Below are 22025 nucleotides of genomic sequence, written 5' to 3' on the forward strand. Positions count from 1 at the left end.
TAGTCAGCCCCCTTGGACCGAACATCCTGTAAACAAAAGCAGATCGAACGCATGAAAAACGGGAGGATTTCTGGAAACTACGTTGTACCGTTTCAAGGGGGAGGGATGACTTTTTGTTTGCTATTTGTTTTTCTTGGCCTGTTAAACAACAGATAACAATGTTTTGCTGAAACGTGACTGGCTGAAGTGTAAAGCCAAACGGGGCGGCGGGTTGGAGATTAGAATGAGGAAGTAATATTATTGCTTTGGTTAATATGTAACAGCCAGCCAACAGTCTGTTTCAAAGGTCTGTCCCCACAATGCAAGGCCTGCTGGGAAAGCCTCTTGGCAGAGTCCACTGGAGTAATAGTGAGTGAAAACACTGGGGGAAGCACCGCTGCTGAAACACAGAACCGGAACGAGTCGTAGAGAGAAGGTTGTCCTGTTTGCTCTGTGATCCTTCTCCTCTTCCGCCTATCGGCCCACCGCTGGGACCCCCTCTCATGGGTAAAGAGGCGGCCAAAACTGGGCCCCTGGCTCATAGGCCGGACAACTCGGCCTTCATGCAGCAGCGTCTCCCGGCTTGGTCCCCCATGCTAACGACTAGCACAGTCCTGCCCTTCATGTACTGCATGGCTGTGCTGTGCCTGGTGGTGGGAGTGTCTTTGCTCATCACCGTACAGGGCACACAGGAAATGAAGGTGCGTGTGTTTTTTTTCTTGAGGTCTGTTGCAAGAATCGGGACACATTTTATATTTGAGTTGACACCCAGAGATGGGTCCATAATGGAAATATGTATTGAATTTGAGAACATTATTAGAATACATGTACGAAACATTGAATGACGCTACAAGGTGTATGGGTCATGTTCTGATAAGATAGATGCAATAAAAAGGAGGGATTGGAGGAGATTGTGGTCTTGATCGCAATAAGATCAACAATATTGTAGTAGTATAGTAGTTACACTACCTATTTTCCCTCCCTTTCTTAGTTGGACTATACAGAGGCCGGGACATGTAACAACTGCTTTCAATCCCTTAAAAATGTCTCCAATGCGGGAAAATCCTGCTCATGTCGAGTGGTGTTTACTCTTGAACACGAATTTAAGGTAAACATCCAAATCCAAATGTTGGATCTATATCCATGCATTATACCTATATTTTTTGATGATTTCAAATGAAGGATGCTGATCTTGACTGATGCGAGTCTTTGTTCTGTCCAGGGTGATGTTTTCTTCTACTACGGGCTCCAGAACTTCCACCAGAACCTCCGCAAGTACATGGACTCCCGGGATGATGCACAGATGGTTGGCAGAAAGCAAAATCTCAAGGTTTGGCACATTTATGTTTTAAAGCTTCGCTTTATGTATGTGAAGCACTTTGAGTCTGCCTTGTGTATGAAAAGTGCTATATAAATAAAGTTGCCTTGCCTTGCCTTGCCTTGCCTTTAGTTTGGCAGTTTTCTCACTACCGCTATGCATTCCACCTTTCAGTTTGTCCTGGTGGACTTTGCCGGAATTTTGAATCCTCCTTTCATTCAGCTTCTTTGATTCTTTATACATTTGGGATAATCGTGTCCTTTGGGTCATATCGTGTCCACTATATAGATAGTATGTGTTTTCTAGAAGTAGAGGTGTATATAAAGGTAATATAGAATGTTTATCCAGCATTATCTTCTCAAGCTTTCTATTTACAGTCTCTTAAAGGACCATGTGGAAGTCAAATTTCGGCGAACCTTTGTGAGGTTTCTTCCTAAAACCAGAGTTGTGGGCGGGACACAGCTTTTCAATGACCCAATTTGGAGGAACAGTAGACCTTTGCAGTTGCCAAGCAATGTTGTCCCATTAACCTCTTCCTTCCTCTAGAACCCGAGCTCATACTGTGAGCCATATATAAGGGATGAAAAGGACGTTCCCATTGCTCCATGTGGTGCTGTAGCCAACAGCATGTTCAACGGTAAACAGAGATGTCCTAACTTATCTCCCAACTTATTTTGGACACCCTACACAATCTTTAACTGCCTCATCACACACACCTTCGTTCTGGACTCGCCCTTAATAACAGATAGTCTCAAACGGCTTCACAGGCCCACGTTATATGACACACCCTACCCTTAAGCTTTTTCAAGCGCTAAAGGAAAAATTCCCCATAATTATCAAGGGAGAAATTATGTCGGGGAAGAACAAAGAAGAATTGAGCTGACGCGTTTGTTGTTTCCGTAACATTCCAGACTCCTTCGCTCTGCAGTACCAAGGTCAACCCGGCGACCCCATCAATACCGTCCCTCTGTACAGGAAGGGAATCGCCTGGTACACCGACGAGAATGTCAAGTTCCGCAACCCGCCCAAGAACAAGAGCCAGACCCTGGCCCAGGTGTTTGAAGGTAAAGGAAAACATCTTGCTCCTGGATACCAGGGTGGAAGTTGTCTTCTTTGCTATCTCAACAGAATGTTCTGACCTCATCCATTCGGCGTTCCTGACTGCACACTGCGGTACTTTGAATCCAACGTACCAACCCACAGGCACAACCAGTCCCCCATACTGGCAGAAGCCTGTGTACCTGCTGGATCCACTGGACGCCACCAACAACGGCTTCATCAACGAGGACCTGATCGTGTGGATGCGGGAGGCGGCCTTCCCCAACTTCAAGAAGCTCTACGGGGTCCTGGTACGAACCCAGGAGCCCTTCACCAATGGACTGCCTGCTGGGAACTACAGCATCGACATCGTCTACAGTATCCATTCAGCGGTTCAGTTCACGAGAGGGGCTTCTGTCCGGCTGTTTTATTCAAATAAAATTGAAATGGAGGGCAGAAATGTTATCAGTAGATAAGGATTTAGGAGTGAGGTTGGCCAAAAAAAAAAAGGCCTATCCAACAGGAAATGAGGTACCCTTGCTAAGTGTCAGTCCACTCTCTGTTTCCCAGTGTTGGCCTACACTGACTAAATCTTTTTTTTCCTTACACTGCTCATAAGCCCAGAGTCTTAGACATCTCCCACTAAAAATAATCTATTTTAAGGCCAGGTATGTTTGGGTTACTTCTGTTAATACATTTATTTGGTTTTCCTTAACCTTTGTGTCAGACTTCCCCGTACAGTACTTCAAGGGCAGAAAGCAGGTGGTGCTGTCTACAGTGACGTGGTTCGGAGGCCAGAACCGTTTCCTGCCCATTGCTTACCTGGTGACCAGCGGCCTGGTGTTCATCATAGCGATCTTTCTCACTGTCATCTGGTGGAAGTTTGGCAAGGATGCTAAGAACATGAACGAATGACGGCACTTTTCTGTAAAACTTGTATAAAGTGTCAATGTTTACACTTCAGCACTTGAATGTCAATCGCTGAGATTGTTTTGTTTGTTTAATTTTGGGAGTGGAGTGATACTGGAAATCAAACAAGTTTGTCAGATTTAGCTTCTATTTTTCCAATTGTATGCTATTGCCTGAGACAGCTTTTATACCCAATAAATTGGTGGTAAATATCTCTAACACCATAAATTAAATCCATGCCTCCATTTGTGACATTCATGTAAGCATTTGTATTTTTGCAGCAATTAAACTGCAAAGGATTACCAAAATCCAATCATTTAAATGGATATAAATCTGACCAGCAGGTGACAGTGTTACGTTTCAGTTACGATTTGCACCATTTATTTTTGATTTATTTTTTTGTCAGAATTGCATCTTGACCATATGAAATTGAAAAGGAATAGCTGGATGCCTAAAAATCTTTATTTGTTGTAAGTTTTTTAACTGGCGTGTTATAAAAAAAAACGCATGAGTGGAGATCCCAAATCGCCCCCATTGTAACTGGATAGTTTGAGAAGACGAAAGACGTCGCACTTTTAGAAACTCTTTATTTCTCTATGTACAATGAGTGAGAATCACAGAAACAACCAACCCATTAGAGTGAGCTCCATACGGCATGAACGCCCGGCATCTAGAACTAACTAAAGCAAAACGGATAGGGAGCTCTAGCCGTGAAATACAAAACTCCTATACGACAGCGCATTTCTGTCTCTGAACGTAGAACACCAGCCTCCTCCTTTGCCCTTACAAACTCCATCTCCCAGAATCCCCGGGTACGAGGGGCTTTGAAGAAGAGGACTGCTGGCACTAGTGGATACCTTGTTAAGACAATGAATAGTCCTATTCTATAACTGCAAGCCGCATTCCGTCTAAAAACAACATCGAGGGACCCACATTCAGATACAGAGACACATTTTGATTCACACGGATACAGTCATCTCATTATATAGATATACGTCATGCTCGGACGCACACAAGGCGATCACTAGGAACAATATAATCATCTAAACGAAAAGTATCAGCCAATGCATCTTTTGGTCTCTCCCCTTTGCCTTGGTTTTGGTACCCGACCAGCTAGCTGATCACACAATAGTGTTCATTTATTTATTTTTCATCTATATAAACTGTTCTAAACCGCACTAATAAGACTTGTTATGGGGGGGGGGGGGGAAATAAACTATTATAAAACAAAGTCAACATTTGGTCTTAAACAGAAGAAGCATTTCCTCTTCTGGGGCAGCTCCTCAAGATTGACCCTTTGGTTCCCTCTTCTCCAAGTCCACACAGAGCCTACATCTGAGGTTCTGGCAGTACATATCAATGAACATTGAAGCTTCAGCAACAGTGCAAACAATAGGTCTGATTTGGAGTCAGCGGTTGGGTCATAGTGGTTGGGTCGATTTGTTATTAGGAAAAAAGAAAAGAAGATAAAATGAGTTTCCCATCAGCAGGATGATGAAAGAATAATAAATAATCATTAAAAAATGTGAGATTTGCAGAAAATGTGAATTTCACAAACTGATGCAAGGTTAGGGTGTTCTTAAAGAGAGACGACGCCTCGAAAAATAAAGTACCGTTCATATTTCTTTTTTCAGATGTTCGTAGGTCTGAGATAACCTACACAGAGGGATCCCCCCTTTGATACAAAGGTTCTGTTAGGAGAGTAAAGAAATCCCTTGAATTGATGTAATGAATATGTAATTCATAATGACTGTCAGAAAGACCAAGCTCAGTACCTGATAAAAAGAAAAAAAAAAACGATTGCAGATATCACAGTTTAACAAAACACGAGAAAGAAAACGTGTACTAAATCACAGAAAGGGGGACCAAGTCTCGCTCGTTCATTAGTAGTCAGCTCGTCCCGGCACCTCTGTGTACGCCCCTCTCACGTCTGAGACAAACACATTCATCTTTGAGGTTTCAGTGATCGGACTGTTATGGCACAAGGCGAGCACACTGCGGCCATGTAAAGACAGGTAGAAACACACACACACACACACACACACACACACACACACACACACACACACACACACACACACACACACACACACACACACACACACACACACACACACACACACACACACACACACACACACACACACACACCCCAAACAAGAATCTTTTTGGTCAAGGGCTCATCAAATGTGCACGTCACTTTTACAGTTCAACCAGCCCCCCCCGCCACCTCGTCCAACAGCGAGGGCTCTGGGGGGCGGGGCCTATTTGAAGCGCTATCTGAAACGCCGTGAGCGCCACCTCAGCACTTCCCCATGGTTTTGTGGCTGCCGTTCTGCGGCACCTGATAGGTCAGCTCCTCGGCGGGCGTGGCCTGTCCGTTGGCGCTCTTGGGCGTGTCATACGCCGAGCGGCCGCCGTGCTTTCCGCCGTGCTTGCCGCTGTCCATCTTGGTGAGCATCAGGTGGGGGCCGCCGCCGCCCCCGCCCATGAAGCTGGACACGGCGGCCGCCGCCGCCTGGTGGTTAGCGGCGGCGGCGCTGGCGGCGATGTGGCAGGCCTTGTCGATCACGATGGGCGTGGCGTACTCCGAGCCCGAGGCCGGGAGGGGCTCGGCGTAGGCGTGGTACACGTCCGGCGGGATGGGCGCGTCGTACAGCTCGGGGCCGCCGTAGCCCGGGCTGGTGGGCGACTCCTCGGGCTTGAAGGTGGAGCGGGCGCCCAGCGAGGTCACCGCGCCCGTCACCAGCGGCTGGGCGTACTCTGAGGTGGATGTAGAAACACAAAGAGGTTCGATCACCCACTCTGGCACGCGGACCGCACGCCCTCCGCCCCATTGTTTGGCCTATCAATTACGCCTGTGCCAAGCGCCTTTCTCTGTCATATTTTTCTCCCCCAGTTAAAGTTTTAATGCGTCCAACTTTGGGTGCCAGAATATCCAGCGACGACGAGGAGCTGATTTCGGAAGTGAAGAGATAATATTTGATAAAAAATGAAAGCCCTTGCAAGAGCTCGGCCGATCCTCCTGTTAAAACAGTGGAGAAGGATTGACAAAGCAATCTGCCGAGGCGTCTTTAAAGCGCCTGCATCTGTTGCTCCACTGTTCTGTGTCGTCTGCTGGGGGTAGGGGGGGGGGTCAACCGGAGTCTAACCTGCAGGTTCGGCGTGGAGCCTCGGGGCGATGACCCTCCCTCGCAGCCGGCTCAGGTCGCTGCTGTAGCGCACCGAGTCATCCCTCTCCGCCATCTTGGATGGCAGCAGCTGTTTCATGCTCTTCCACCAGTCTAATGGGGAAGAGGAGGGGGGGGGGGGGAGACAGAGATTGATTTGCCACATCAGGCTCACAACGTGGGCAAACTTCTTCCTGAATAAAATACAGGAAACATCTTTGTTTTTGTCATACCTGTGCGATCCCAATGAGGAAGGTCATATGTTTCCTCCGTGCTCCCCTTCCTACAAAAGAAGGACAAACGATGCAAAGAGGTCACGTTAGGTTTTGTTTGACCTGTGTCCAGTGAGCACCGCTACTTGAGGCATCCATTGTGTTATAATTGCACTATAATGAAAAGGAACGTAAAGGTGAAAGTAACCTGTTTTTCCAGTGCCACGCACAAACCACGGTCAGGATCAGTGCCGTCAAGGCCATGACCAACACTGGCACCAGCACAGCAATCAGCGCCACGTCTGGGAACATTGAGAAACACACTCAATGACGGGAGAAGGGACCGCCGTAAAGAAAACATAACATGCTTAAAGGGATATGGACAGGGTAATTCTATGGCTTTCTTATTGCTGCAATTCACTATGTTTGAGAAAAACAAAAACTTTGTTTGTATTCACTGATGTCAATTGTCTTTTGGCCAAATGTTGAGCCTAATTGAGGTCACATGGGTTCAGGCAGGTGGAGGTCACCTTCTGAACGGAACAGGAACAACAAACAGTCTGACGGAATGGCAGCATGGCAAAACTAACATATGAAGGTATGATTAAATGCATTACTTCATATGTTGCAGCTTGATGTGTGACAGCAAAAAGATAGGCTTTCTGTTGTCCAGATATTTTTTTTCCTTGTGTGAGAGACAGCAAAAAGGACAGCAAAAAGTTCAAAGTTCAAATTTTAACTTTGGACGGCAATGCCATCTGCCCTTACTGTAGCCCATATCTTCTGCCCGCCTCGCCTAGTTTACCATCCTGCTCTCATCCATTGAAATGATATCTAATTTGCAGTCCGTTGTCTGCCTAAATCCATGTGAACGCAGCGTAAAGCAAAACCAAAAAGGTCCCGTTTTAAACAAAGCACAAATTTTTTTTTTCTTAGCTTGCTTCCTACTGACCTGACAATTAAAAAAAATATTTAGCATCTGCCCCGACACGGCTGTGTGCTCATCGCCCGAGACCCTTCAGCGCTGGCGGTCTCTCGCTCACCTTTGCTGGTGTGCGGCGGCATGGTGGTGTTCCGGATGTCGGGGGTGTGGGTGATGTGACTGTACTGTGGCGGTGTGTTGGTGACCACGGGGGGGCGATGAGAAGGTTCAACAGGACGGGTAACACGACTCCTCGGGCTCACTGTACAGGAGAGGACGACCAAGGTCAGCGCATTCATTTCGAGATACACTCCAGAATGTAATGTACGACGTCCGTCCCCCACCCAGCACACCAGGGATCTAGATTGTATGTTACGGAGCCGAACAGAACGCAGACCGGGCGTCTCTTGTCTGACGAACCACAGCCTGACTCATGTTGAGCTGCGCACGCACACAGGCACGCACGCACACACGCCGTTGGGCTTAAAGTGATTCCAAAGGGTTTACCGCTGAGCGTCCATCCCTCACCCATGGGAAGCAAGCAGCCCAGCAGCTCCAGCTTGAGGTTGATCCTGTGGTACCACTGGGTGGGGTTTATCCTCACGTACCGCGCCTCGATCGGGGGGATGAAATTATTCCTCACTTCGTGCATGTTGTTGGTGTTGCCTTGGAAAATCTGCAAGGTAACAAAGTTAACAGGGATATTCTAATAGTCATAGCAAGACATCAATAAAAACACACTCGGAGGCTTTCGTATTTTTCAACTGAAAACACATTATATCGGAAAGATTAAGAATGTCTTATCAAGAAGGACTATTAATAATGATACAGATTTTGAAATAAGCGGGCCGTAGCTAGCAAACTGTGGCGTGGTAGCTTCATGCCCATAACTTCCAGCCGCAGAATCGATACGCATTCATTATGGATGCCCTGGTGTCCTGAGTTGTCTATCATAGCACTTAGGTCCAACCGCCAGCATCAAGACAGCTCCCATTTCCTGCCATAAACATGCCTCAGTCAATAGCCTGTTACCATGGAAACAATCTGAGTGCTCTGCCCCGCCCCGCCAGTCCCCCCTTAAGTGACATTTTTGTCCATTTACACTAATTTGAAAGGAAGAAAAAACAGCACATGTGCACACAGACACACACACTAAGATATGGATTTTCGCCTCGTGGAGCACCTTGTCTTGGGTGGAATCGCCTTCCCGGTGGGCGAGCCACTTCAGCCCGTCGAGGCTGTAGAGCACACGGTACGCCGACACGTACCAGATGTGCCCCCTCAGTGTGGACCCCGTGGTGGTGATCCCTGCAACGTCATGGGGGGGGGGGGGGGGGTGGGGGTGAGACATAGCAGGTGTGCGAGACCGTCCTGATCTCTGAGTTGACGTGATGTTCATCTCTGCAGGTCAGTCTGGCCTCGATCCCGTTGAAAGCCCTTTCCAAAAAATCCTAAATGTCCAGACCAATCAGTGGGAGGGAGTTTAAGTTCTTGGCGAATCAAAAGCGCGGTCTGCTGAATTAAAAACAAAATGGCTGCGCCCGAGGAAAGTGCAGCGATCTGTGGAGCGTCAAAACAGTAACGGCCAAAATAGACTAAATCTGATTTTGCTTTTATTCAGCAAGAGCAAAGACAGGCCGAGTTCATATTTGTGACAAATAAAGCTGAAACCCTAGGGTGAACATCAGGATGGCCTCACAGGACTAGAAACACAGTAGAGTCCATGTTAGTGGAGGCTAGCTGCTAATGGCTAAGACGCGCAGGGAGGGTGCTTGGCAACACAGAATTACTGGTTTTGGCAAAGAAAAAGAGGCTTGGTGTCCTCTAGCAAGATATTCAACACCGCTCACTAGAACTCACAATAGGCAGGACTATTCTTTTGTCACAGAGGAGCCGGAACTATAGGCCTTCATTAATCATCCCACTATGAAACGCACAACAGGTAATCCCAAAGTGCTATGTTTCTTCAGAAGCCCTGGAGGAACTCAAATATGACTCAAAAATGACCAGTTGACCTCAACTCCTGGCTACTTCAAGGTGATCAAATAAAACGTCAGTACGCATCAACTCGTGCATGTGGGGTGTGTGTGTTTGTGTGCGTGTGGGGCGCACGCGTTTGCGTGTTTGTGAGTGGGTCACCTGTGATCCTCGTGGGCCTCTTCAGGTCCACCTGCAGCCACTGCGCCTGGTCGAGCTCGGCCGGGGCCCAGGGGAGTCCCGAGGTCTTGAGGCGGGCGCCAGACGCGTTCCACGCGCCCTGCCAATTCCACGAGGAGGAGGCCGACAGCTGGAGGTCGTTCACCCCCCCAGACTCCAGCCCCAGAGTGCCGTAGCAACCTAGCGGCACATATAGGGGGGGAACCGTCAGTACTCGAGCGGTGCGTCAGAGACACAATGACGTGCGTTTAACAATGCACACACACATACACACACACACACACAGGCTCACCGCTGGTTTTGAAGGTGAACAGGCTGTTGGACAAGTACCCCCTGTGGAGAGACGTGGATATTGTTTAGACAGCTCCAGTCATCAAGGCGAGATGGCTTGAGATTAAGGAACGCAGGAAAAACTAGTTTGACAATCAATAGGGTCTTAAAAGAAAAGGGTTGGGCAAACAGAGTGGAGGCTGAAACATGCTTCTGCAGAGATCTTTAGAAAAACACTTAACGCGTGTAGCTCTGCTCACCTCGAATAATCACGCCACTCAGTCAGAGCAAGTTGCAGCGATAGCCTTATTTCTTGTTTTGTCTATCATGCAGTCACTCGTATCTGATCCAACAACAACTGATTGCTCGAGTAACAAAGGGTTTACGTAATGGAACTGGTGATTTGCGGGAGAGACAAGTCTGGGCTCATCTGTATTTCAATGTGTACGACCAAAATACCAATACAAAAGAAGATTGTCTTTCGCTCTAAGAGAAGGGGATGAGGGGAATCAGAGACAAAGGGAACTAGAAATGCCCAGAGGAAAAGAGAGACAGACAGAGAGCGTCAGAGAGAGACACAGAGAAATACTCGGACTGAGAGAGAAACAGACACAAAGAGAGAGAAATAGAAGAAAGACAGAGAGACGGACAGGCAAACAGACACAGAAAGAGAGGCACAGAGAGAGAGAAACAGACACGAGAGAAAAACGGACAGACAGACAGACGGACAGAAAAAGAGAGAGAGACAGACGGCCAGACAGACGGACAGACAGCCAGACAATATAACGGTTATATAGTTTGCATGGCCGGCGCTGCGCTCACCCGGTGGAGGTGACATTGTTGGCCAGCGTGCCCTCGTAGTGGGGGATGCCCTTGCTGCTGACCACGCTGATCCTGCCGCCCGCCACATTGGACACCACGCCGGCGTGCACGGCCGCCGCGCACAACGGGGACGACTGCAGGAGAGGGAGACACACACTGGGTTACCTCTGCTGACCTCCCCTCTTTAAACAGGTGATGGGTCAGAGTTGGGTTTGTTGGTTGCAACACAAAATGGTTGCATATAAGGAGACTGGCTTGAGTACAAACACACAGGTAAGACGAAAGAAAACTAAAATGGAGGTATCTCAACCATACGAATAATGTTGGGTCTGTAAATAGATATTGCATTTCCAAGTCAGATCTTTTAAACGCCCTCTCTCAAAGAGATTACGGTTTCTAAATTTTGATTGCATTGTGCAAAGCCAGGAAAACGTCTCCCATCGTGTGGAGGTGTACTAAAGTACTTGTTCCAACACGGTTGTTCGACAAAGCAAATGCACCCGTGATTATCCAACAACATATATTTATGCTCTGCTTTCTGAACCAAGGTGAAGGTTGTTAAGAGAGTGAGCACCGCGACCAAACAGATAAGACACCATGTGTCATACTGCACCAATCCTTGGTTGACCCTGACCTTGTTCATCGGCCCCCGCCATGAGGCCATTGTATGACAAACCACTGCGATAGCGGTAAGAATACTTCAACAAGCCGCATACTAGCTGCAGTATCCTGCAGAAAAGCGAAAACTTTTCCAGGGTTTCACAACATGATGGTCTTCCTCCTCCTCATCCCCCCCCAGAGAGCAGAGCTCTCCCCAGCCTCCAGACCGAGGCCGATAAAGGCAGATGAGTCAGCGTGAGGTCACCTCCCCTGCAGGGGGAAACCGCGCCGAAAGGCGCTGGGAATGATTCACCACGGGCCGCATTCCAAACCAAACCCGCTGCCCTGACGGCGGCAGAGGAATGGACAATGCCCGGTTCTCCCCTTTCGACCGCTAGCTACTTCCCAGGAACAGCTGCTAGTGGGAAATGTGGTTGCCTTTCCTTTTTTTCTCCTTTTACTGGAAAGGACCCACACTGGGATTAACAGCTGACACATACTTTGGGGGAAAACATTTAGCGGCCCATGCCGTGAGACAAGCACAGTGTGTGTGTGTGTGCGCGCGTCTTCTGACACGCGTGTACAGCGACGAATGACGAGCGTTCAGGCTTTTGACTCTTAAGCATCCCGAAGCACACACGCACACACCACATCCAAAGGCACACCACGGCAAACCACTAAAACACAAACACCCGGTCCTGCTCCAAAACCGCCGCACCCAGTCAGAGAACACAGGAAAATCGGCACACTCTCTCGTCTGTGTTTGTGTGCGTTTGTCTGCACTCTCTCTCTCTCCCTCTCCCCACACATACACAAACACACAAAAGGACAAGTGGAATGCAAGAACCAAGGTTGAAAAGGGATCGGAGTCGAGAAAGCCTTGAGACAGAAGGCAGACGAAGTGCACAGCGGGGTCTGGGTGAGGCGGTGTCAGTCTGTATCTGTGTGATAGATGCTGGCCCAATCGCCAGCCTCCCTCGCAGACCGCAATACACTTAGGACAACGTAGCAGGGGGAAAACAGAGAGAGAGAGAGAGAGAGAGAGAGAGAGAGAGAGCTCTTGCTCCTCTTAACACCGACGCTATCTCCTTTATATTTATTACAGAGCAAACATGTCTCTGTGAATGCCTCTGTGAGTGTGGCACAGTGCGTTTCCCATGCCTGCGTGGATCAGGCCGGTGGCTATTATGGATAAACGTATGCTAGACATGTAGACCGACACCGTCAATGAAAGTGTTTGCTCACAGTATTACAACAAGAACGCTTTCCGCTCACATGCACACGCTACAGTTTCTCTGGGCCTGTCCAAATATGCGTACATGCATATACATGGTGGTTGCACAAAAACACATTCTAGGATACTCTATCTCCCACGCGCACACACACACACACACACACACACACACACACACACAGCGGTCCGGTCAGCACCCTCTTACAGCTGGACTGGATTAGAGGCGCTGTGTCTTTGGCCAAACAATTAGCTCACCTCCCCCACACCTTGTGAACCCGCCCCGCCCCTGTGCCCCAGGGGCTCCTCCCCCCCCCCCCCCCCTATTGAACACACCCCACTCCTCTCACAACCCTCCCGTCAATAACACCCCCTCCCCCCCGTCCCCATTCCAACCGCTCTCTCTCTCTCCCTCCCTCCCTCCTATCGGCACTAAAAGATCTGAACATGAGGTCATCAGCGAGAGACTATGCGCCCATGACCTCACACACCGCAGAGGGGGATGGGGGATGGGGATGTGTGATCATCAGTTGGGGACACACACGCACACCATGAAGAGGGGCGGCCCCGTTTACAGAGAACTTTCTAAGATCAAGAGAGAGAGGGAGAAAGAACCATGCGGCACAGTTTCAAAAGAGGTAGGCCTTGGTAATGCCCTATCGATCTGTACCGTATCTTCCTCCGATTGTTAAAGACTTTGGCAGTCTCTCTGGATATAAAATGAATTGGTCCAAATTAGCCCTGCTTCCATTGAATGAAGCTATGTGCAATTGCAAAGCGATTTCTCGAAACCCCTTTGTGAAACAGTTCCGTTATTTAGGTATTCAAAATACGTTCTTCAGTTAATATAACTAAAAACAATTTTAATTCTATTTTTAGAGCTGTGGAATCAGGACAATCTGGATTTGGAGAGATGGATTCAAATACCAAACTCTATTCAGTCACGATTTTCTTTAATGAAAATGACTGTTCTCCCTCGGATAAACTTCTTCAGTTCTATGATTCCTCTGCCACCTCCAGTGGGATATTGGGATAGGCTGAATTCACTGTTCATTCAATTCATTTGGAAAGGCAAACAAATTAAATTCGTTCGCTCTCGAATTAAATTTTCCACTTTACAAAGGGGAAAATGCGCAGGTGGCCAAATCGCCCTGATTTCAAACTTTATTTTTGGGCCTTTACCCTTCGCCCCCTTCACTCTTGGTTGAATAGTGATATTTCTTTTCAGTCTGGCGCCTGGTGAGTAAACACACCAAGAACAACATAAAAATTCATCAGCATTTTCCTTTATTTCATAACTATGATTTACTACTGGGAAGCTGGCCTGTCTCATTTCCTTACTGGTCTGATAGAGGGATCCATATAATTTCTGATATTACAAAAGATTTCACTCTTCGCTCATTTCAGGATTTTCAGCAGCAGTTCAATTTACCAATGTCGTCCTTTTTCTATTTGCACTTGCGTTCTGCTTTAAATGCCTTAAGGAATCCCCTGGGGGCAAGAACTACCACTGCATTCAATACAATATATATTCTTGCATTGGTACGTGAGGTCTGGTCTCAAAATTATATTTCTTGTTGATAAAGGCAACATTCAAACCAAGGCCAATTGATAATATATGGAGAAAAGACATCATTAATTCCTTCTGTTATAAATTGGCAATGAGTCTGGACCAACATTTTAATCTCTTCAAGAAACCCTAATCATCAGATCACACATTATAATTTTGTCTGGAGATCATATTTGAATTAAATTGCACTTTGCACCCGGAGTATTCCGGGAGCCTTTTATTCATATGATGTCCAGAGGTCTTCAAATTTTGGATATGTGTATCTTCTTGTCTTTCAGTAATCATGGAATGTATTGTACCTTTCGCTCCATTGGTTCTCCTTCTGAACGATGATTCTCTTCTAAGGTTTTCTTTTCAACAAAGGCGGGTGTGGCAGGCCGGTCTAACAGCAGAAACTATTTTTTGCACTACGTTGGAAGGCCCTGCAGTCTCTTCAGAGGCATCAATGGCTGCTTGCTTTTATGGACATTCTCAATATGGATCAATCAGTTGGAAGAACACATGGTGCAAAACCAAGGAAATTGGATATTTTAGCTGATTCCGCAGAAAGTGTTAAATTATTACTTTAACATATTATTTGTCTGCAAGTCCTGTTGGTGGGAGGGGAGGGGGGTGGGGGTGTAGGTCTTGCTCATGTCTTCGTTGTTGTTTGTATGTTATAAACTAATAACAAATTGTTACAAATAAAATAAATAAATAAAAAGTGGTAGGCCGACAAGCATGCCACAGCAACACAAACCCTAATCCAAAACGCAGGGACAACCTGGAACTGCAGAGCGGAGGGGAGCTACACTGTGTTCAACTATGTGTCCCCTGAGCGCTTCATTCTTAAAGCAATGATAAGCAAAGGTGGCTCAAGTACAACGTATCCACCAATATCCATATATACAACACACACACACATACACAGACAGAAGAAAAGGACTCATGCTCACTTCTCTGTAGCCATTTGGTATAGTCCCAGAAACCTCCTCGAAAGAGTTCAAACAGCCAGCTGGACAGTATTTGCTAAACAGGGAAAAGAAGAAATTCAAGTTTTAGTCTCTTGCTGCTGTCAAGACGCGACGCACTTGCAGGTCTGAAGAGTTTACCTGTACTCTGCCTCAGTGAAATCTGTTCCTTTGTCCAGGCAGGTGATCAGATCTGCAAAAGCAAACAAAGAAAATGTATTGTCAGCATTGCCCTCCCCGACCAGATCATTATCTCTATGGATTGATATCGAAGACATTGACAAACCCAACCTCCCTCCATGCATTCCATGTGTGAAGCAAGGTGGCATCATGATCACGTACATTTTCCACAGTCATATGAGCAGAGGAAAGTAATCCCTGTTATCACTGTAACCTAAAAAAAATGTAACCACAAGGGTGATGAAACACACCATATATGGGCAGGGTGAGGGTTGACAGGATGAGGTGAGTTGCTTGAAAAAATATCACTGGCGGTGGGGGAGGTCACCACACAATTCATGACAACCAAATCATCCCAGCTAGCCAACCGGTGAGTCAGAGTCTAGACCCCCCAGCCCCCCACGATGACCATCATTCACGGCGGTGAGTGATGCCAATGATTTACTTAACCGGGCAAACTTGTGTCCACCCACGCGCATCCCTTTGTGCAGCCTTGTGTGTCATGGTAACGCATCCGTACGCAAACAATGGATCATCTCCTGTTGACAGGCATGTTTGTACATCGTTGTGGGGTCCAGGAATCAAAACCAAATGGTTTCCCTCCCGTTTACAGATAAGACCTCAATACAAACTGAAGGCCACAATTGTGGCGGTGTAAACAATATAATCCTTGTATCATTACACAACTGTGCAACAATTAAGCACATATACTGTGTATATATATATATATATATATATATATATATATATATATATATATATATATATATATATATATATACACACACACACACTCATACTTCATGAGTATTCCATGGTGTACATTGTCAACTGATGCTTACCACCAGCAAAGCACTTATACATCATTAAAACACCTGGATGGTTTCAGATAAAAGCATATATTTTACTCAACGTTTTTCAATGTAGGAAGACCCGCCCATAATTGAATACAGGATAACCTCGGCTGGTAGATCACGCCACTAAAGCTAAAACAAATCAAATGGTTTCAGAAAAACCAGACCACTTTACGGTTATGAGGCAGTATCAAAGAATGCCGAAGATCCTAGACCTTTCTCAGTCTCTTATTACAGTATCAATATGCTATATTGATATGCATTGCCCTTTCAGAAAATTGAGGCTGGAAAAAAAGGATCCAATATCACTTGGGCCAACTGACAGGCTTATGTGATATCTTATCAGTGAGAAATTGACTTGCTGACTCCCTGGTTTCATGGGGGAAGGGATGTATTCCGGTATATCCCTCTGTTCTGCCACTGCTAACTTAATTCGGACAGTAGCCCTTAGCTCTTCATTTTTTTACAAAACCATTTTGAGATCCTGTATCTAGAAGCATTTGTATTTTTTTTTTCCTTCATCTGCCATTTGTTCCCTCGTATGCACTCCCTGTAGAAAATAACCACACTAAACACAAAGAGTGAGTGGGATGCCCAAGCGACAACAGGAGCGAACACACGCACGCAGACAAACACGCGTGGAGAGTGCAACCTGACAAGAAACAGACACAGAGAGACAGAAAATAACAAGTGCTTCTCTCCCCTCGTTCTTATTGCAGCCTCTTCTGTGAGCACTTAAAGCAGTAGCTATCTAGCTACCTTCATTGTGCATCGAACACACACACAAGTCTGCCACCATTAATGGACACATTAACAGAAATAGATACACTCGGACCCACTACCACCACCACCACCACCTACAAACACACAAACAGTCTATCAATACAAAACTAGGATACTGACAACCATACACTAGTATGATGCCCCCAGAACACCATTGCTTCGAGAACTTCACAGCTTTCTTTTAACCAATCCGAGTAGAGAATCGTCTTATTCTGTTGGCGTTCACTTTGTAAACACTTTGAGGTGAGCAAACCCTACATCATAAACACTCCCACTCTGCCTTTTACACTTGGATCATGGTTCCATGGCCGCTGGACCACAGTTCCGGTACCTCCCCACCGGCCCCCCCCCCGCTGAACCCTCTAATCTGAAATTCTTTCAGAATTTACAGGGACCACAGATGCTGGGAGCTGGCGGAAAACATGTTCTGTTTCTGGCCCTGTTCCTCATAACAGAACCACACACAAAACCACGGTCAAGGTGACAAATCTTTTCCCACGAGTCTGGACAATGTGATCTTTTCAGCTACCAAAATAATCCAGAAAGAAAAAAATGTATACATTGGTAGGCTATAAAAATAAATGAATATAAATATATATTTTATTATAAAGATAAATGTAGACACACTGTCGGCCATATTGTAGTTCTAAAGTACTCCATTAGTGTTCCTGGTTTGATCCCCAGCGCCTACTCTCTAAAGTGCTGAGTTCTGGCTTCTTCTGGCTCCGGTCAAGCTGGTCAAGCATGGTTGTAAATGTGTGTGTAAATAAGTTAATGCATAAAGTGCAGCCTGAAGTGGGCCTGGCGGCTAGAAAAGTGCTCCATAAATTCTGTCCATATTGAGCCTCTTGACGATTTGCTAGTTGATAATGTATAACCCCCCCCCCCCCCTTCTCCTCCAGACACCAACAGGTGAGTGAATACACCAGAAAGAAGTTACAATAGCGTGAAGCTTTAAGAGTTTCAGGCACAAACAATATACACCTTGTGGTGTGTGGGCTAACAGTAGTCCACTCAACTGTCTTCTCTTAGTACAGAGGCCCAATCAAGCGATGTGTGTGAAACGGGGACTTTAAGAAGACTCTCATGAGATGCTGGCTCAACCGCCCTCTCACCCACACACACCCACACACACACACACACACACACACGTCATCGGACAAGTGTGACCCCTCAAAAAAACACCACTTCCTCCAGTCCACAGACCACCTACCTCTTCGATAGCATCAGTGACATAGAACATGACCCATAAGCCACACAGGTAGAACCCCTACCTGTGTGTTCTGTGGTGGAGTAGGACAGGTAGAACCCCTACCTGTGTGTTCTGTGGTGGAGTAGGACAGGTAGAACCCCTACCTGTGTGTTCTGTGGTGCAGTAGGACAGGTAGAACCCCTACCTGTGTGTTCTGTGGTGGAGTAGGACAGGTAGAACCCCCTCCTGGCCAGGTGGTTCCCACTCATGAACTGGACCGTGACCTTGTTGCCCGTGGAGACGTTCTGTCGTTTCAACCCCAGGCCCAGGCCGCAGTACTTCACTGTTGGCCCCGGCAACAGGAACCACGGCAACATCAGAAAGAGAAGGGACGACAGAGTGGGACATGGGGGAGACATGTTGAGATGGGTCACCTAGACACACTCATGCTTTTTAGAATGAATCTCTTTCAGGATACTCCAGGGGGTAGGGGCTTCAACCTCTAATGACTTCCTGCACGCGTCCAATAGCAGGACACCTGGAAAATGCATTAACCTGATTTCCCTGTCAATTCCTATGACTTAAAGTGTCTGATAAATAACTAAATAATACATGTTAAAATGTGCTATTGAAAAGTGTATTATCATTGTTATTACTCTGGACGACTATTCATGAACATAATGCTATAGTAGTTAAACGAATGCAAAATGTATTTATAAATCTACATATTGCACTATCCATTGACTATCCTTATGAATACTAGTCTCAAACACCCAGTCGCCGTCAGACTCTGTGCCCCAGCCCCAGCCTCAGCCCCTCTCCCTCTCACCTATCTCGCTGCGCCCGGGTCCGACGCCGTTATACAGGCGGAGGTAGTTCACTTGGCAGTTGGTCTCCCCTATGTCCAGCTCGGCGACGCGGAAGTGGACCCTGTGGCCCCGGGGTACGCTGATCTCCCACTCGCACACCGTGTTGTTGGGGTAGGTCAAGGGGTAGCCCAGAGACGACAGGGTCCCGCTGCTGGGGCCCAGGACACTAGGGCCACAGCCATCTCCTGGAGGACGGGACAAAAGCACCCTTTTTGTTTTATGCAGATAGCAGTGGATGAAGGGGCACCCACCATACAGAAGGATGACCTTGGAGGTAAAACATATGTAGATCTGTAGGCTCACTAGTAAGCTAAGCTAAAATGCATCTTTAAAAGTAAAAGCATAACCCCATGTCGTTGAATAAATCCTGAAAGACTAATTGTGTCTAAGGATGGGATTATTGGGAAGCCAAAAATGCTGTTTTGACTCAAAGGATCCAGTTTATGAAGCACAATTCTCTAAGAAACCGTGCACAGAGTGTATGACATATGCATGAGCCTCTTATTGCAATTCATGAACTAGCTTTCAACGAAATTGATCCGTGGTCGACAGTACAAAAAAAGGCAGATCAATTATTGTCTGGGCTGCTCTGGGCCAGCAGGCCTCAGAGATGACATTCAGCAGTCATGCTTCACGCTGCTAAGTGGATCCCTGGTCCCCGATGTTATGCAAGTGTAAGAGTGTGTGTGTGTGTGTGTGTGTGTGTGTGTGTGTGTGTGTGTGTGTGTGTGTGTGTGTGTGTGTGTGTGTGTGTGTGTGTGTGTGTGTGTGTGTGTGTGTGTGTGTCCCCTAACAAACACCTCCCATCAAAAAACATAAATATTAAAACATTGCCTACTTCCAGTTATTTGCATAGATTTGGGAGCTGCACGAAACCATTTAAATAACGTTAAAACCATTATCCCATTTTGGCCAAAAATTGTACGTGAATAAGCAACATGTGGGGCAAGAAAATCGCTCAAAAACTGGCACGCAACATCTCAACAACTGTGATTGACATTACAAACACATGCAATGCAATTCACACGCAAAAGTGGTTTATGGGGATTGGGGGTGGGGGGTGCTTCTTTAATAATATCCACCAAGGGGGGGTTTTAAAAGTATCCGCGCCGTTGACTCGAACCCACCTTTCTGTGTGCGACTACCTCTCGGGTTGAGGACGATGAGGATCGACAGGACGAGAACCCGGGCCCCTATGTTCGGTCCCCTGCCCACCATTACCGCTCTGTCCATAGCAGTCTGCAGTCTGAATGCATACTGCTCGCTTCGGGACCGGCTAGACCGCTTAGTTAGAGTTGCATCAAGAAATACATGAGAAGAAATAACAGTCCATGAAACTCAAAAAGTGGAATAAGCTTCTTCCTTCCGCGATCGTCTCTGGTTTCACCGCTCGCAAAAACAATCCCGACTTGGTTAGCTTCGCCGTGTTCTTCTCTCACTATCGAACAACTGTAGCTACACGCACACACAACCACACACTCTATCTCTCTCACACACACACACATACATACACACACACACACACACACACACACACACACACACACACACTCATACACACATCCAAGCTGTGAAACGACTTCCTGCACTTCCGCTCCTCCTCCCACACTGCAGTTGGAATTCCGAGGCCCCCAAGTGGTCCAATCGTCCATGTGTCTTCTGGATGAGAAACTGAATTAGTGGAGCACAGAGTGTGTTGCTGCATTTCACCCGCCAACTCTCCCATATGCGTTACGTAGTCTGTACATTTTTTTGATTACAAGCAGTCTGACGTGGGGATTGATTGCCTAAAGTCATTTTGGGCACACAGCATTATGAATGAATACACTTTGTATAGCCTACTTATTTCAGACCTACTTGTGAGCCTATATAAACTAATGATATACTGAACATCATAAAAACAAATACCATATCCAATTTCTATAACTTTTAAAGCTTGGGATAATGATTAAAATATATAAGTAATGTGGTGTCCCTTATGTAGGCCTATGGCGACACATGGCATTAAAAACAAATTTTGCACATAAATAATTGGATGTCAGTAAAGTTTAGTCACCATGATCGGATCACTGTGAATGACTGTATTGGTATGGTGGTCTCTCGGGATGTTTGATAAGGACGTTATCAACTGAATTTATACTGAGGACATTCCCACACAGTGACCCATGCACACTTCGTCAACACATTTCGATGTTTTGAAAGAAGTTACCAATGGTAATGTGAAAACAAAAAGCGTTCTGCCTTAAGTCTGAGTAATGTGCTTGATGATTCAGTTTTATGCCAGATTGATGGGTCAACAAATGTTTCCATGAATGCACTTGTGCGTTGGTGTGCGTTTTTTCTTACCGAGCTCATGACCTCAGATGTTATTGTTGGGTGTGGGTGTGATGTCCAGCGCCCTGGCCAGATTTGTTTTATTGTAGGCCTACTTATGCACTCTCATTTCCTAACCATTTAATCATGTAATGTTTGTGCCACTATAACATTAGAGTATGATATGAACATAACATTTTCATGGAAAGAGTATTGCACTAAATACGTCTGTATGTAGCACTTTGTGTAGTGATCTAATTGTCTACCGTTTTTTCCCAGAGCAGAACTACACATTGTGCAATTTCATAGGATGAGCCATGATTTGTATTTATTACCTTCCCTCACAAGAAAGCTAACTTATTTAAGAACTCAATGCAGCTTTTGGTTTATAGAGAATATTGACTACTGAACGTTGTGTATACCTGCCCCCTGCTGGTCTAAAGGACATACTGTTATAACGTAGATGGGGTTCCAGCCATGATGGCACTGCAGCCGTGCAGAGAGAGTGACCTCTAGCGGTCGCAATACGCAACAACAAGCTACAACAACTTTTGCATTGAATCTTCTACCTTTTTTACTACCTTCATCTGATTCATGTAACGTAAGAGCATTCGATACTTATATAGTATTTATAGATAAAAAGCAAGCACCACCACGACAAGAACCAAAGCAGTAAGTCTGAATGG

At 46.3% G+C, this 22025-nt stretch overlaps 2 protein-coding genes across 3 annotated transcripts; one reads left to right on the forward strand and one right to left on the reverse strand.

Moving 5' to 3' along the window:
- Window positions 1-23: 23 nt before the first annotated feature.
- Window positions 24-3477, forward strand: tmem30c (transmembrane protein 30C). Its single transcript, XM_030342591.1, has 7 exons — window positions 24-680; window positions 971-1087; window positions 1202-1309; window positions 1844-1934; window positions 2209-2361; window positions 2501-2713; window positions 3063-3477. Exons 1-7 carry the CDS (start codon window positions 483-485, stop codon window positions 3248-3250), a joined length of 1068 nt encoding a protein of 355 aa, XP_030198451.1. The 5' UTR covers window positions 24-482; the 3' UTR covers window positions 3251-3477.
- A 337-nt stretch (window positions 3478-3814) lies between these two features.
- dcbld2 (discoidin, CUB and LCCL domain containing 2) lies at window positions 3815-20704 on the reverse strand. 2 transcript variants are annotated; one of them, XM_030342589.1, is made up of 15 exons: window positions 20154-20704; window positions 18987-19211; window positions 18363-18500; window positions 15290-15341; window positions 15134-15206; window positions 10798-10931; window positions 9998-10038; window positions 9688-9885; window positions 8732-8856; window positions 8056-8224; window positions 7670-7810; window positions 6835-6928; window positions 6648-6697; window positions 6397-6528; window positions 3815-6007 (listed from the first exon to the last, which is right to left on the reverse strand). In XM_030342589.1, exons 1-15 carry the CDS (start codon window positions 20257-20259, stop codon window positions 5547-5549), a joined length of 2139 nt encoding a protein of 712 aa, XP_030198449.1. In that variant the 5' UTR covers window positions 20260-20704; the 3' UTR covers window positions 3815-5546. The 2 variants fall into 2 exon arrangements, with proteins under 2 accessions (XP_030198449.1, XP_030198450.1); XM_030342590.1 differs by having other exon boundaries at window positions 8077-8224; window positions 20154-20696.
- Window positions 20705-22025: the final 1321 nt, after the last annotated feature.

The sequence above is a fragment of the Gadus morhua genome, chromosome 20 (genome assembly GCF_902167405.1).
Source record: "Gadus morhua chromosome 20, gadMor3.0, whole genome shotgun sequence".
NCBI lineage: Eukaryota > Metazoa > Chordata > Actinopteri > Gadiformes > Gadidae > Gadus > Gadus morhua.

Coding starts and splice junctions, on each gene's coding strand:
- tmem30c (XM_030342591.1), top strand. CDS start 483: ATGGGTAAAGAGGCGGCCAAAACTGGGCCCCTGGCTCATAGGCCGGAC. Junction 1,935..2,208: donor AGCCAACAGCATGTTCAACG/GTAAACAGAGAT, acceptor GTAACATTCCAG/ACTCCTTCGCTCTGCAGTAC. Junction 2,714..3,062: donor CAGCATCGACATCGTCTACA/GTATCCATTCAG, acceptor CCTTTGTGTCAG/ACTTCCCCGTACAGTACTTC.
- dcbld2 (XM_030342589.1), bottom strand. CDS start 20,259: ATGGACAGAGCGGTAATGGTGGGCAGGGGACCGAACATAGGGGCCCGG. Junction 10,039..10,797: donor AACAATGTCACCTCCACCGG/GTGAGCGCAGCG, acceptor GTCTCTCCACAG/GGGGTACTTGTCCAACAGCC. Junction 7,811..8,055: donor TGAGGGATGGACGCTCAGCG/GTAAACCCTTTG, acceptor TCTCCTGTACAG/TGAGCCCGAGGAGTCGTGTT.